We start from the raw sequence: 15,943 nt of genomic DNA on the forward strand, positions 1-15,943 counted from the left end.
CAAACGAACCACTATCTGTGTTAGTGAAGGGAATTTCTATACTAGGAGTCCCCTATGTCAGTGACATTACAGGTTCAGTCAGATAACAATTCATGAAACTGCTCAGTGGAGGGTGAGGGTCTTGCATTCGGCTGAAATAACATATTTTGAAATTGAATTGCAAAGTATTCAGGTACAAAGTATCATCCTCATCCTCAAACAGCACTGGGCAAAAACATTCCTCAAATTACATCAAATACTGCCTCCTTCTTCATCCTCATAACTTTCCCAGTCATGTTTCCCTTTGCATCTGTGGTACTACTTTATACAGGGTGTCCCAGAAGTCTTAGTGCACTTTTAATCTTTCTAGAAAAATTATATTTCTGTCCCCCTACACTTACTTCTCCTCCTGTCTTTTCCATGAACTTCAACTAATTAAACTTCAACTAATTGAACTCGATTAGCCACCACAACAAAAAGGCAAACTGTGAAAAGTATATTTTTGTGTGTTTGTAATGTTTCTCTAAGCTGCGCTGCCTGTAGCTATGGATTGTAAACTAGTGGAAGCAGGCTTTGGCAACCCTGTAAGGTATTCATGCCAGTCTGGAAGGCAGAAGGAGGAGATGTGTGAGGCATGTACCAGTTTGCCAGCAGCACTGACGACAGCAGCTGTGGCTTGGCACTTAAAGCCAGTCCCTTTACTGTCTTCTTCCTTCCAAAATAGGGGTGGGGGGCAGATGTAGAAGAGCTCAGAGGAGCTGGGCACGTGGAATTGTTGTGGGGGGTAGGGAGGCTTCAGCCTGACTGGTATGGTGGCATGGGTCACTGCTTGATAGGGAAGTCTGGCCCATCAGCCTCCCGTGTGGTCTGTGGGCATTGCTGACCCCACACCTCAGCATTAGTTTCATTTTGTATAGCTTATACAGCACAACGTTCATGGTAGGTTTAATTTGATGGAGGTCCTACACGTGGACAAAATACGGAAGTACTCCTCCATTGCTCTCACCCACAAAGACGTCATTGTTCTTACCTCTCTTTCCTTTTGTATGATTTTTCATTTTCCTTTCCTTAGGGAGCTATTTGGTCAGATATCTTATGTAGATATTTTTTCAGCACGGGGCTTTAAAGTCAGTATTGTCTTAAGTGATGGTAATTTATGGATTTAAAACAAAAGATAAAATTAGGGTTTAGTATTAAATCCTCACACCACTTTATATACCTCCTTTAAAGCACACCTAATGCCAATACTTTTTCTGCCTCTCAGTGACCTGTGGCAAAGACATAGAGACTTTAGAAAGGAGACCATCCTAGTTAGTAGGTTCTCTACTCCTCCTAGGTTTATTCAAGTAGAGGTAACCCATGATAAAGGAGCAAGAGGAAAAAGAAAACAAATACCCAGACACGTCTACATCCCTGTGTTTGTTGCAAGTTTTTATAAAATTAAGACTGCTGTCCCCCCAATGCCTAACTGTCTTTTTCTCCCCCTCATCTCCTCTACTGTGTCTTGCCAGTGTGGGGCAAAAGCTGCTTCTGGCTCTTTCAGGACCAGAAGGGGAGCTTGAGAGGAGAGGAGGGGCTGTTGTGAGAAAGAGCTAAAATTTTTAAAGCTCCCCAAGCTTCTTGCGATAGGCTAGGATGGCTTTCTTCCATGAGGTTAATCCAAGTGATTGTTGGCAATCGCCCCTTTATAAGCAAGCTGTCTAGTGGAACAAGAGGCTTGGCAGAGTAACTTTTATATATTAAAGTAAAATGCCTAAATTTGCTTCAGAAGCCTTAAGAGTGGCTGCAAGAAACCGCCTGTTTAGTTACACAAAGCAAAGCAGACCTGGTGGTTGTTTCTTTTGATGCAGCCCTACTTTACCCTGGGCTGGATAACTCACCAAAATAACCGCACATTTTGCATTAGCCATTCTCTTAGCACACTCTCCAGAGTAGAGAGAATATCATTGAGGTCAGTGAACCATGAACCCAATGTCTTTGCATTGCATTCACAGTTGCCAGCAAGAACAGAAAGCACCTCATGAGGATTCTGAACGGTTGCTCCCACTGGGTGATATGCTAATTCTTAAGAATGTTGCAAACACTGCACTGTGTTTCATGTGATTGAATCGAGAACTTCTCACTTGATTGGGTGAATGCTTCAAACTGGTGGTAATGGCCTTTTTGGGGATGTTGTTTAAGTTAAGTAGTGATAGAATTCATATGGCCTGCAACAGTGGCTCATTCAGGGCTAAGAAGAAATCTTCATCAGCCACATCAAATGAAAAATAAAGGAATGCGGCCCTGATGCTCCCTTTTGAGTAATATTTCCATTCTCCATATTTTAAATAACTATAAGATAATTAAAATATCAATACATGATAGCATCCAAATCATTTAAATACCAAGGTAGCAATTTGTTGAATGACCATAGAATATGCTTGATGGGGGTAGGGAAGTTCTTCCCAGTTTCTTTTAGATTCTTTCTTGGGGTCTGGGAGATTAAAACTGTTTTCATAATAATGCTAAGATGTTTTAACTTCTAATATAGTGTGTGTGTGTGTGTGTGTGTGTGTGTGTGTGTGTGTGTGTGTGTGTGTGTGTGTGTGTACAATGACTTTCCCAGGATCATACAGCTAAAACTAGAATTGTTTCCTCTAGTCCAGGGATCAGCAAATTGTGACCTGGTTCTAAGTCCAACCTGCCATCACACACTTTTCTTTATTTATAAATGTAAAAACAATTTTTAGTTCATGGTACATACAAAAATAGGTGGCAAGCCAGATTCGGCCTGCAGGCCTCAAGTTTGCCAAACCCAACCTTCTGTAGTCTGTGGTAATTTGCCACCAAATAGAACAAAATGTAGGTAAATCTTCAGTCACCTATATTGGGAAATGATATGAAATGGTTATTTATGTCACACACAGTGGTACATGCTGCTAGTTGCAGAGGAATATGTTTCCTACCATATTTAGGGCAGGAGTTCTTAACTCTGGGTCCTGTAACTTGTTTTCATTATCATTTTGACAGTTATTTCAAATAATTGGCCTCCTTGGTAATCCTATATTTTTATGCTTAAATAAAGCTTATTCTAAGAAGAAGCCTTCACAAACTGCCAAAGGGGTCTGTGATATTATGAAGGTTAAGAAACCCTGTTTTAGGTATATTTTGGGGGCAGGGGATAGAATCAAGCAAACATCAGTGGTGTTTAAGAACTTCCAAAAAAAGCTGACAAGGGGGCAGCTAGGTGGCACAGTGGATAAAGCACCGACCCTGGATTCAGGAGGACCTGAGTTCAAATGCGGCCTTAGACACTTGACACTTACTAGTAGTATGACCCTGGGTGAGTCACTTAACCCTCGTGCTGCCCAAAAGAAAAAGAAAAAGGCTGACAATCATTTCTCGTGGCGGGGGGGGGGGCAGGGGGAGATTCATTGATTGATTGACCATTTGGTCTGAATCCTAAGGTGATCTAGGAGGTCTGGTATTCTGGGGGGGAGGGGCAGAAATCATTCCTTCTGTCCTTCCTTCTGTCTTTCCTTCTGTCCTTCCTTCTTCCCTAAGGAATTGGGGCATATGTAGATGCAGATTTGTATTTGGTGCCTGGGAAAAATTGAATTAGACCCAGTTTTGGTATGTAGAAAAACAGTAATGCTGTAATCCCTCAGTGAATTCTGATTGATGTTGACTGGGTTCTGAATTCATTTGTCTTAAAACTGTTGTTCTGCAGCTAAATATGATGAGTAAGATTCATTGATGTTTAGTGTAGCCCTATTATAATTGGAAGCCACAGAATTCACTAAAGGTTTGTAGAAATTTGCTTACTAGAAAAAAGAATCAAGGAATAGAGGGTGATTAATGGTGTCAGAAGCTGTGGAAAGGTCAAGGAAAATGAAGATTGAGAAAAGACCCATCATCTTTTTTTTCCTATTCTACAATGATATGGAAATGCTTGTTTTATTTCTTAAGTTCAGAATAAAATATATAAAAAAATTTTTAAACCCAGAAAATAAAAGATCTTTGGATTTGACCATTAAGAAAGAGATAATTGGTAACTTTGGAGAGAACAGTTTTGGTGGAATGATAAGGTGTGAAGTGTAAGGGCTTGAGTGGAGGCACCTATTATAGGTAGTCTTTTTAGTGACTAAACTAATAACAGGAGAAGTCAAAAGATCATTAAAAATTCGCTGAAAAGGAATTCAAAACTACTCAATCTCTATGTTTTTATCTGGAAAAAGTACTGCCAGGAAGAATCCTGGGAATATATTGCATTCAGAGGGTTTCTACCAAATCAAACTATATAACTAAAAAGATATATAACGTCATTGTTTTTTAATTTTTGGATATATGACTAAGTTATATAACTAAAAAAAGTTCCCAATATCAGAAAAGTTGTCATTAAGAAGAAGATAAATAAAAGAACTCACCACAATGGAATTCTTACAGAAAAACTGAAGAGTGTCTCACCAACCCCTAGCATCCCTTCCATGCCCCATCAGCCTGCATTTATACCAGACTCTGTGGTTTTAGCCACCTGGCTTTTGGGATTAACACTTTGGTAATGTCTGAGGGAGAAACTCACTGCAAGAAGAAGATATAGTCCACAAATCAGAGCATTTCTAAGTTCTGAAAAGAAGGAAAGGTAGGCATTTATGGAGAAATGTAGAGCCTAAGGGGAAAAAAAGTGGAAGAGGAAAGAAACCAGAAATGCACCACTGATTAATTAATTAATAATTAATTAATAGAACAAAGGCCTCTCATACTTATCAGATTGGTTAATATGACAAAAAGGGAAAATGACAAATGTTGGAGAGGATGTGGGAAAATTGAGACACTAATATACTGTTGGTGGAGTTATGAACTGATCCAATCACTCTGGAGAACAATATGGAACTTTGTCCAAAGGGCAACCAAACTGCATATCCAGCAATACCACTGTTAAGTCTGTATCCCAAAGAGATCATAAAAAAGGGGAAAGGACCTATGTGTGTAAAATCTTTATAGCAGCCCATTTCATGGTTGCAAAATAATTGAGATTGAGGGAATGCCCATCAATTGGGGAATAGCTGAATAAGCTGTGGCAAATGAATGTAATGGAATACTATTGTGCAGTAAGAAATGATGAACAGGCAGATTTCAGAAAAACCTGGAAAGACTTGTATGAACTGATGCAAAGTGAAATGAGAAAAACCAGGAAAACTTTGTACATAGTATCTGCAACATTGTGTGATGATCACCTTTGAATAAATCAACTTTTCTCAGCAACACAATGATCCAAGACAAGTACAAAGGACTCACAAAGGAAAATGCTATCCATATCCAGATAAAGAACTGATTGGCTCTGAATGCAGATGGAAGCATATTTTTAAATTTACTTTGTCCTTTTTTTCTGTTTTTTTTCCTTTTTGATCTGTTTCTTTTTTCACAACTGTGACTAACATAGAAATATATTTTACAAGATAGCACATGTATAACCGATATCAAATTGCCTACCATTTTCAGAAGGGGGAGGGAAGGGAAGGAAAAAAATTTGGAACTCAAAATCTTGTAAAAATGAATGCTAAAAATTGTTTTGACATGTAATTGGGAAAAAATAAAACACTCTTTAAAATAAATAATAGAGCAAAGGAGGAAATAGACAGCTAATAGATTGAGAAGAGGAGGATAACCCCCCAAAACATCCATTCCCCCCCCCCCCCCAAAAAAAAAACTGCAATGGCTTCTTAGAACTTCTCAATCGACAATGTCCTAGGGAAAACTACTCCAATCCCTTTATGACCAGCCACCAGGGGCCAGCTGAGGGACTCATGAAAGCCAGTTCCAGATAGAACAGTAGTTCTCAGAAGAGTGGGACTGCTGAAAAGAGAGAATAGGCCCTGCCACAGTGGCCGCTTGTAGTCTACCTACAGGTCAGCCTCCAAAGGAAGAAGACCTCAAGCAGCCAGTGGAAAGTGATATCTGAAAGAACAGTGAATATGTAGAAAGGACTAGGAGAGGGGCATGAAATGGGGTATTATGAAGAGAAAAGATTGTCAGTAAAAAGCAAAGAACACAATACGCAGCCAAGAGCATGGGGTTAGGATGGCCAGCTGAAAAGGAGTGATATGTCAACATTCTGTAGTAACCATAGAGGCAAAAGAGGATCTTGCCACGTGAATATTGCTCTTTAGTGTATTATACAAGTGCATTATACAAGAAAGGGTAATTAATTTCAATACTAATTAATCCATTCCAATATTTTACTTAACTATACATATTTGTTATAAGAATTTTTTTTCTTTTCCTTTTTTCCTCCAGTGAGTTGGAGAGGATAGAAAATAGGTTTCTGTTTATTTTTTTTTTAATAGAGAGGTGGGGGTTATAGAGTTACATGTGGAATGTTACATGCATTTTCACATGAGGTCACCATATTATTAGTTTTACTTAACTGTTTTAATTTGTTACAAGAGACCTCTCACAAAGTAGGGGCAATCTTTAAGTGTATATATATTATAAAATTAAAACACATTAATAAAACTGAAAGTGATTCCCCAAAATCAGAATAAATAATAAATGAAAACAAATGGGATGGGACTTCTTGTCCCAGCTAAGGTCACATAGCCTTTTGCCTCCATTGATGATCAGCATTACTGGGAACTGATTCTAGAGATTCCTAGTAGAGGTAAGGAGTTGGGGGGGAAAAGAATGAAAACACTTCTGGCAAAGGGGTATTTTAAATTAATTAATATCACTAGAGCAGAAGAATAGATGAGGTTGGTGGGAGAGGGGCATGGAAGATTAAGCATCATACTTTTATCTGAACTGGAAAAAAAAGAAAAGATAAGTGAGAAGGTGCAAAATGGAAGACAGCACAAACTTTTAAATTATTATTACAGTTTCAAGGGGATCGGTTTTTCCAATAAAAAGTAAAATAATTGAAAAATGGGTATGAAAACACAACCCAACAATTTACTGCACAAAAGAAACACACTTACATATTAGCATGTAGAGAATGAGATGAATAGAACAAAGTCCTTTATGTTTCAGGCAGGCAACTCTAAAAAAGTTGGAGTTGCAATTGTGATCTCAGATTATGCAACAATAAAAATTGATAAAGTCAAGAGAGATAAGCGGGGCGGCGGGGGGGGGGGAAATAAACAATGAAGAAAATGACAAGTGTAAGTGGCTAAACTATTAAAAGCTAAGCATATTTCAAAAAAGACATTGTTAGTAATACATTAACTTAGATCTTGATAAATCCAAAAGAAAGATAAACAAGAAGGAAAATACAGAACTGAAGAATTTTTGTTGAAACTAGTTATAACTGACCCTGAAGCCCCTGAATAAGAATACTAAAACCTACACATATTTCTCAGTATCCTCATGTATTTTCCATTACTTTTATAAAAATTGATCAAATATCAGGGCCTAAAATAATCACAAATATTTTAAAAGGCAAAAGAAATAAATGCATTCTTTATAAAGCAAGCCTAATTAAATTAGTAATGGATAAAGGAAATATGAGCAAAAGATACAGACCTAAATGGAGATTAAGTAATGATATACCAGATAATGATTGGGCAAAAAATAAATTATAAAAGCAATAAATAATTATGTTAAAGAAGGAACAAACAAAAAATTTTGGGACACAGCTAAAGTCCTCAGGGGACTCTGAAAATTCATTTTAACATAATAAAAAAAGAGAAGATCAATTATTTGAGCGTGTAATTAAAAATAAATTAATGACCTTAAGACAAGTACAAAATAAGAAGCAGTCTTGCAAATTAGAGGAGAAATGGAGAAACTCACAAATAAAAATACTATAGAACTTATAAACATAAATGACCCGTTTTTTTCCTAAATGTTAAATGGAATCAATAAGCTGTTTACCAACCTCATCAAGAAAAAGAGGGAAATTATATTATCCCCCAAAAGTGAAAAATGCATATTATATTATTTAAGAAATAAAAAGAATAATCAGAAACTCTTATATCTAGTTATATGTCAGCAAGACAGATAATTCAAAGGATACAGATGAATATCTACAAAAATATAAAATACCCAAACTAACAAAACAAGAATTAAAGTCTAAAAACAATAATATCAGGAAAATAAATTAAGCTAGCCATAAATCAATTGCTGTTATACAAAATGCATAAAACATCCAGTATCCTACTAAGACACACATAAGGTTTATGTAAATAGTCTTTAAAGAAATGGAGATTTAAATAAGTGAAAAAATATTCAGTGATCATAGTTTCACCATCCCAATATGATAAAAATGACATTATCTAAACTAATTTACATAACTAGTACCTTGCAAAAAAATTTCCAAGGAGACACTTTTTAGAACTAGACAAAATAATAGCAATTCATTTGGAAAAAATGAAAGGTCTAGAATCTCAAGGTAAAAATGAGCAAAAAGTACAAAGAAAGGAAGTATAGCAGACCTAAAAAACATAAAGTCATCAAAAACTGTGTGTGGGGGGTTTTTTTTTTTAATAGATCATTGGACAGACTGGATGAGCAAGAAATCTGCAAAGTTTGATAAACACAAGAACATAAATTACTAGGGAAATCTTTCCCTTTTTACAAGGACTGCTGAAACTAGAAAGCAGTTCAGCAGAAATTACATTGTCTGAAAACTTATACAATATTCTACAATAAGCTTAAATTGGATATGTGACCTGAATATAACAGTTCATACCATTAAAAAAAATTAGAAGGCAAGAGGTTTCATACCTCTTTCACACCTTTCACACATATAGCTAGGGGAAATTTTTTTCTTTAAGAAATGTTTGTATTAATATATTTTGTTTTTAATATCATTGGCATTTCTCAGTGTACCCCTCCCTTACTCCCCTGAGAGTAATTCCTTGTAACAAAGATCCTCAGGGAAGCAAACTAACCAACACATCAAATAAGTTCAACATAATTTCCTGCACTCTAGGCCACCACTTCTACAAAGAAAAGGAAGGCATATTCTCCTGTTCCCTTTTTAAGGTCAGACTTAGTCATTATAATCCACAACATTCAATTTCAGTTGCTTTATTGCTCTTTACTTTTATATTGTTGTTATTTTGTGTGTGTATTTGCTGGTTCTGCTTATTGTGTTTTGTATTAATATATCTCATCCCTATAGTCTTCAAAGGAAATCATTCTTCCCTTCCCACTTTTCTCTCCTTTCTTCTCCCCTTCTTCCTACATGGAGCTTTCTTCTTTGTAGGTTTTGGTAGAAGGTGCCTTTCTTTCTGAAATATATTGGTAAGAGGTGTGGGTGGGTCTAGAGTGGATCATTCCATGTGAAGTTCTAGTCCCATATTGTTATCTTTTATGCAGGAGAAATCTGTACCTTGTTCACATGAAAAGTCAAAAGCATCCTTGAATGGGAAAATAGATTACAAGAAGGTAGCTTGAAACCAGAAGATTTCATATTTAAAAAGGGGGTGGGGGTAACACATCTTTGCTTTGATAATCCTCATCTACAAAATAAAGGTGAAATAGGTGATTGTTAAATCAGGGAATCTCTAAATTCTCTTCCTGGTCTAAATCCAAGGAGATGAATTTTATTTGGAAGGGAGGGAAAAGTAGATTAAAATTTATCTGCAGTCAGAGCTACCTCCATTTTGCCGCACTTCAAGAATGACTCTGGTTATAATGACAATTGAAAAATGTATCTTACTCTTCTGAAAAATCCTAATTACTGCTTCTCATCTAATAGATGTGCCAAGCAAGCTCCTCTTTAACTAGTGCAATACCAGTGGTAAATTCTTGCCACTTGCATTTTATTGATGCAACAAATGTCATGTTTCAAGGGCCTTGTTTACAAGGGTCCTGAAATGCTGGAACATGAGTGAAAATATTAAGTAGATCATTTTTATTCTTACTTTTACAAAGCATCATTTCTTTTAGCCAAACCATTGGCTTTACTGACCATGTTGGTAGTTTTCAAAACATTTTTCAAATGTGCAGAAAAATGGAATTGGAAGTCTGTGGTTTATTTTTATATAGAATACATTTTAAACATCAGTGTTTATTTGACACAAATGCTTTCTTTCATTAATGGTCCAATGATTAACTGTGATTCTAATTCATTATGCAGAATGACAACATCCTAACTGAAATCATTTTGTATGCTCAGGTTAATATTTTTCATTACTGAAAATTTAATTCATTACATTTAATACTCCAAATCTTTCTACTGGTATCTTTGTGTCTTCTGGTTATTATTGTTACAATTTTAATATGTAATATCAACTCTGGGGACCCTGGCTGCTCATTTTGGCTTGTATTTGCTTAACATTATGTTATAAAAATTCATCGTGTGGCAGTACCTTTAATAGCCCATGAAGGCTAGAAGCTGAAAGAAGTAACCTAGTACAAAAGTAATATCTCATTTCTATACTAACTTTCAAATGTCAGGGAGATCAATACACAATCAACACTGATTTTATTGTTTTCATTAATAAATAAGCCCTAAAGACTGGTTTGTGCAAAAGTGAGCCTCTTTGGGTACTGAGATACTGTCGGATTATCCAGTTATTTTTTAGGAAAATCATTTTTCCTTTAAATAGAGACAGATGCTTGGCTTACAATTGGAACCATTAGGCAGCCCCAGACTGTAATGATTTGCAAGAATCACTGTGCTCTTTGCTTCCCATTTTCTAGTTTTAAAGATCCTTACTCTGATAAATTGTAGGCTAGTGAGAGTGCTCATATTCATGTTTCAAAAACAGCAACAACAAAAACCAAAACCTTGCCACGTCCTCTGTCCCCACTGGCAACATGTAAATACCCTTTTGGCCATTTTGAATGCTCAATACAAGCTGTAGATTATGTGTTTGAGTAAGTCACTAGGACAGCATGCCCATTGAGGTTCATTGTACATTGTGGTCTTCTCTTGTAGGTGAGATAAATGACCAGAACATTCAGGTGGTAGAGCTTCCCATTGTTGACAGCCTTCATCCACGGCCACCTTATTTACCATTGGCTGTTCCAGAAGATCTTGCAGATCGACTAGTGCGAGTCCATGGAGATCCTGCTGTATGGTGGGTTTCCCAGTTTGTCAAATACTTAATCCGTCCACAGCCTTGGTTAGAAAAGGAAATTGAAGAGGCCACCAAAAAGCTTGGTTTCAAGCATCCAGTAATCGGGTAAGAATCTGGTTTGTTTGTTATATCTTAAACTGTATCAGAATTTATAGTGATTTGGGGGATGTCTAGTACCTTTCAGTAACTACCACGAAACTAAGAAATATGGATTGTGCCACTGAAATTATCATCCATCCCCTGTATGTTCCTAGAACAACTGAGATGCCAATTCATTATCCCTGGACTGGCACTAGAACTAGGAGGGCCCATAAAGTTAGATGCTTTTCCTTTCCTAGAGAAATTAATCAGAAAAATATCTTGTTTTGTGGGATAAAATATGAAATCAGTCTTAACCTAATGGGGCCATGAATTAAGGTTGTCATCTTTATAACATGTCTTTGACTTGTTTTTTTTTTTTTTTTTTAACGGGGCAAAGGGGGTTAAGTGACTTGCCCAGGGTCACACAGCTAGTAAGTGTCAAGTGTCTGAGGCCGGATTTGAACTCAGGTACTCCTGACTCCAGGGCCGGTGCTCTATCCACTGCGCCACCTAGCCGCCCCCTTTGACTTGTTTTTAAGAGCCAGAGGATTACAGTTCAAATCCTGACTCTGCCACTTAATATCTATGTGACTTTGGGCAAATAGCTCAGCTTCTAAGGGCTTTGGTTTCCTTATCTGTAAAAGGTGAGACCAGATGGTCTTTGAGGTTCCATCTAGCCCTATGATCCTTTAATAATAACCTTGTATTCTCCTCCACCCACACAAGCCTCCTTGGCCCTGCTCTCAGCATTCCATCTCCTGTGTATGCCTGTGCACTGCCTACCTTCCATTCCTAGAATGCTCTCCTTCCTCACCTCTGACTCTTAGTTCCCCTGGCTTTCTGAAAGGCTCACTGAAGTCAGCTTCTGTAAGAGGTCTTTCTTCATCCTCCCCAGCTGCTAGTGACTATCCTCCTCTGAGATTACTTCCCACTTACTCAGCTTTTATCTTGTATATAACTAGTTCTTTACATGTCTCCACCATTAGACTGTGATCTTGAGTACAGCGACTGTTTTTGCCTTTCTTTAATATCTCCAGCACTTAACACAATGTCTAGCACACAGTAAGCAATTAATAAGTGTATGTTTATTTTTTAAATTTAAGTGGTTTGATATTGTTGATATTCTGTTTTTTTTTTTTTTAGTGAGGCAATTGGGGTTAAGTGACTTGCCCAGGGTCACACAGCTAGTAAGTGTTAAGTTTCTGAGGCCGGATTTGAACTCAGGTACTCCTGAATCCAGGGCTGATGCTTTATCCACTGCACCACCTAGCTGCCCCGATATTCTGTTTTGTGGTCCTTATAACTAGGTATTGCTTTAAGAAAAAGGCACATTTTTGGTAATATAAAAAATACACTATTCAAGTTACATTTTAAAAAAATCTCTAGGTTCCTCTCAGATTCATCACATGTACCTATACTTAATATTATGCTTATGTTAAGGGAGAGGTGCCAGGGAATGTTGTGAGCAAGAAGGAATCCTAATAACGATCTTAGAGTTAGGATGTCAAAGGCCACAGGCAGGATCTGACCTATATAAGGTTACTATTTGTTCAGTGGCACATTTCCTTAATAAAAACAGCTTAAATTAAATTGATAGACTCATAGGTTTTTTTTTTTACAAGTAATGATTCGTGTATTTTCTAAAATACAAATTTGTCCCAGTATTTGTTCTAAAATATAAATTCAATTGCTCTATTCCCTGCCTGAGAGCTTTGTGTTGACACTCTTAACCAACATGTTTGGTTATTTCATAAGAGCAAATGGAAGGCCTGAATGTCATTTCACCAACTCAGGTTCCTCCTTCCCTCTTTGCTGGATATCATTCAGCTTACAGTGCCATAGCGTCATGATCTCTTATGCTTTGTCCTCTTAGCTCTTGCACATTATAAAGAAATACTACAAAAGAACAGCAGAAAAGGTAGAATTATTAAGTGTTGAGAATTACACACTCTCTAAGTTCTTTGGTTTCTGAAAAAAAGAAAGAAAGGGCTTTGTTTCTTGCAGGCCAGAATTCAGGGATGAATAGCTGATAAAGCAACATTCCCCAATGCAAAGCACTGTGAGTACCTGTTCCATCTGTAAGTGAGAAGAATGACCTTATAGCAGTATAAGGCTAAAAAATGAGTATAACTGAAAAGTTACAAAATTTTAGAAATTGAAGTTATTTATTTAAATGCAAGTCTCATTGGTCGTACTGGTGATTAATATATAAAATTTACCATGATTTACTTGATCCAAAACCAAAAGTTGGCATTATTTGCAATAGGAAAATGCTAGAAAATTTCCCAGTAAGTACAGGAATAAAGCAAAGAAGCACCCTTTTCCTGCTGTTTTGGACATGGTTCTAGTGATAGCAGTAAGAGGAGTGAAAGACATTAAAGGCCTAAGAATGGACAAAGAGGAGATTAAAAACCACCTTTATTTGCTGATGACATGATAATTTACACAGAAAATCTCAAAAAAAAATCAACACACAAATGAGACAATAGTTTACTAAGTTATCAAGATACAAAATTAAACCCATGAAAACCAGTAGCATTTCTATGTTAACAATAATGAAACCTGGGAAGAAATAATTGAAAGGAAAGTCCCATTCAAAACAACTACAAAATAAAATTAAATATCTTAAAACTTGTATAGATAACACTACAAAAAACTCTATAAAGAAATTTAAAATGACAAATGATTGAAGGAACATTCAGTGTTCATAGTGTGGAGCATGCCAATATGATTAAAAAATGATCTTACTACCTAAAATGATTTACAGGATTACTAACTTAGTGTTATAGTGATTAAACTACCTAGGAGATTCTGTATATATCATGTAGCTTGCCTTTTTTTTTTTTTTTTTTTTTTTGTGGGGCACTAAGGGTTAAGTGACTTGCCCAGGGTCACACAGCTAGTGTCAAGTGTCTGAGGTCAGATTTGAACTCAGGTCCTCCTGAATCCACTGCGCCACCTAGCTGCCCCTGTATATATCAAGATAAAATAATACCAAAATTAATTTAGAGGAACGGAAGGTCTAGAAAGTAGTACTAAAGGAACTTACCTCAAATTAAAGTACCGAACAGTTTTTGATACTAGTTAAAAATAGTTAAAAATAGAAAAATACATCAGTGTGGAAAAGACTAGATGAAGAAGAATTAGAAATAATTGAATTCAACAATTCAGCATTCAATTAATTTGAGAAAATAAATTACTTGAGAAAGACCTCCCCAAAGAAGTTTGACCAAAATTAGATTTAGCTCAGCATCTTATACCTTATGCGACGATAAACTCAAAATAAATATGAGACTTGAATATTAAAGATCACACTGTAAAATATTTAGAAGAGAAACTGTATGAGATAGGTGCCTTTCACAAAAATGGCTAGAGGGAATTCTTAACCAAACAAAGGATACAGGTGATCACAAAAGATAAAATGAACAGTTTTGATTTCATGATATTGAAAAGCTTTTGCACTAATGCAAACAATACAACTAGGATTAGAAGGGAAGTTGTTGACTTGGGGGAAAAATCTTTGTGAAAGAAAAAGATCGGATATCCAAAATATATAGGGAATTAACACAAATATATAAGACCAAAAGCTCTTTTGCCAGTAGATACATAGTTAATTTTTTTTTAAGTTTGTAAGAGAATAGAAAACCATTAAATTTTGTGACAGATTTCTTCAAATCACTGCTATAAATATAAGTCAGAATAAGCAACTTCCAACTGATAGGTTTCTTATTCATCGATTAATTTTTCTGCCAGAAACATGTATGGAATTTATGGAACTGATTTCCTCCTGTTGTCCCTCTTTTATTACATATAGCCATTGTTCAATGTTCTTTGCAACTATGTTGAGAGATCAGTGTGTTATAGCTCTAATGTGGAATCCATTTTAAGTTTCCAACAAACTTGAATGGTAGAGTCTAAGTTCCTTCTTTTTTCTCCCTAGAGTTCACGTCCGACGTACAGATAAAGTGGGGACAGAAGCCGCATTCCATCCCATTGAAGAATACATGGTGCATGTTGAAGAGCATTTCCAGCTTCTTGAACGAAGAATGCATGTGGACAAAAAAAGAGTTTATTTGGCCACAGATGACCCTTCCTTATTGAAGGAGGCAAAATCTAAGTAAGTTAAACAGGATGAGTTTTAAGTGGTGGGTATTTATGTGCAAATGGTTCTTCCAGTTAAAAAGAAACTCCATTCTTGAATGTTAATTTTTTAAAGCATATGTATATATTACCTGGGTCCTTATTAGTAACATATAACACTTTCTTGCCATAATGAATCTGAAATGTATTTGGCTATGTAGCATTTAAGTACTCATCTAAACAAGACTGCTGTATAAACCTGGTTAAATATCCACTCCTTGTTTTAGGAACACCATTTCTTAGAAACTTAACATGCCAAAAAAAAGAAAAGAAGAAGCAGAAAGATAGAAACTTAACATGAACAGTTAGATATTCAGACATTTAGCTAAGCTGATGGATGAAGAAAATGTTCACCTTACATAGAAACCTTTCATGTAAGGTGGTCTGTTAAGAGGAAAAGGAAGAAAAGATTTGTCTATTTTATGGTTTGGTGGAGAATACAAATCAATCATATACCCTACAAAAGTCCTAGTTTTTTCAGAAACTACGAAATTATAATTTGTGATGACTAATTTTAGGGAAGACTGAAGCTTTCTTTTGCATTATTTATAAATCACAAAGTTGGATAGGACCTTAGAGACCACCTGTAAACCATACCTGAACTCTACATTATACCTGAAGACTTCTATTGAGGAAGAAACCATTACCTCTTGGGGTGCCTGCTATTTTCGGGGGGCTCTGATGTTTTTTAAGGCTTTTCTTATATCGAACCTATATTTGCTTTTTTTCAACTTAAA

At 36.2% G+C, this 15,943-nt stretch overlaps 1 protein-coding gene across 6 annotated transcripts in view; it reads left to right on the forward strand.

Annotated features, from left to right (window-relative positions):
- Positions 1-15,943, forward strand: part of FUT8 (fucosyltransferase 8) — a 416,362-nt gene that overhangs the window by 383,778 nt on the left and 16,641 nt on the right. For all 6 annotated transcript variants that reach the window (XM_043987138.1, XM_043987143.1, XM_043987142.1 and 3 more), the window contains 2 exons: positions 10,844-11,090; positions 15,007-15,183. In XM_043987138.1, the coding sequence (XP_043843073.1) occupies positions 10,844-11,090; positions 15,007-15,183 (424 nt within the window). The remainder of the gene's footprint in view (positions 1-10,843; positions 11,091-15,006; positions 15,184-15,943) is intronic.

This window comes from Dromiciops gliroides, chromosome 2, assembly GCF_019393635.1.
Source record: "Dromiciops gliroides isolate mDroGli1 chromosome 2, mDroGli1.pri, whole genome shotgun sequence".
In the NCBI taxonomy this organism is placed as follows: domain Eukaryota; kingdom Metazoa; phylum Chordata; class Mammalia; order Microbiotheria; family Microbiotheriidae; genus Dromiciops; species Dromiciops gliroides.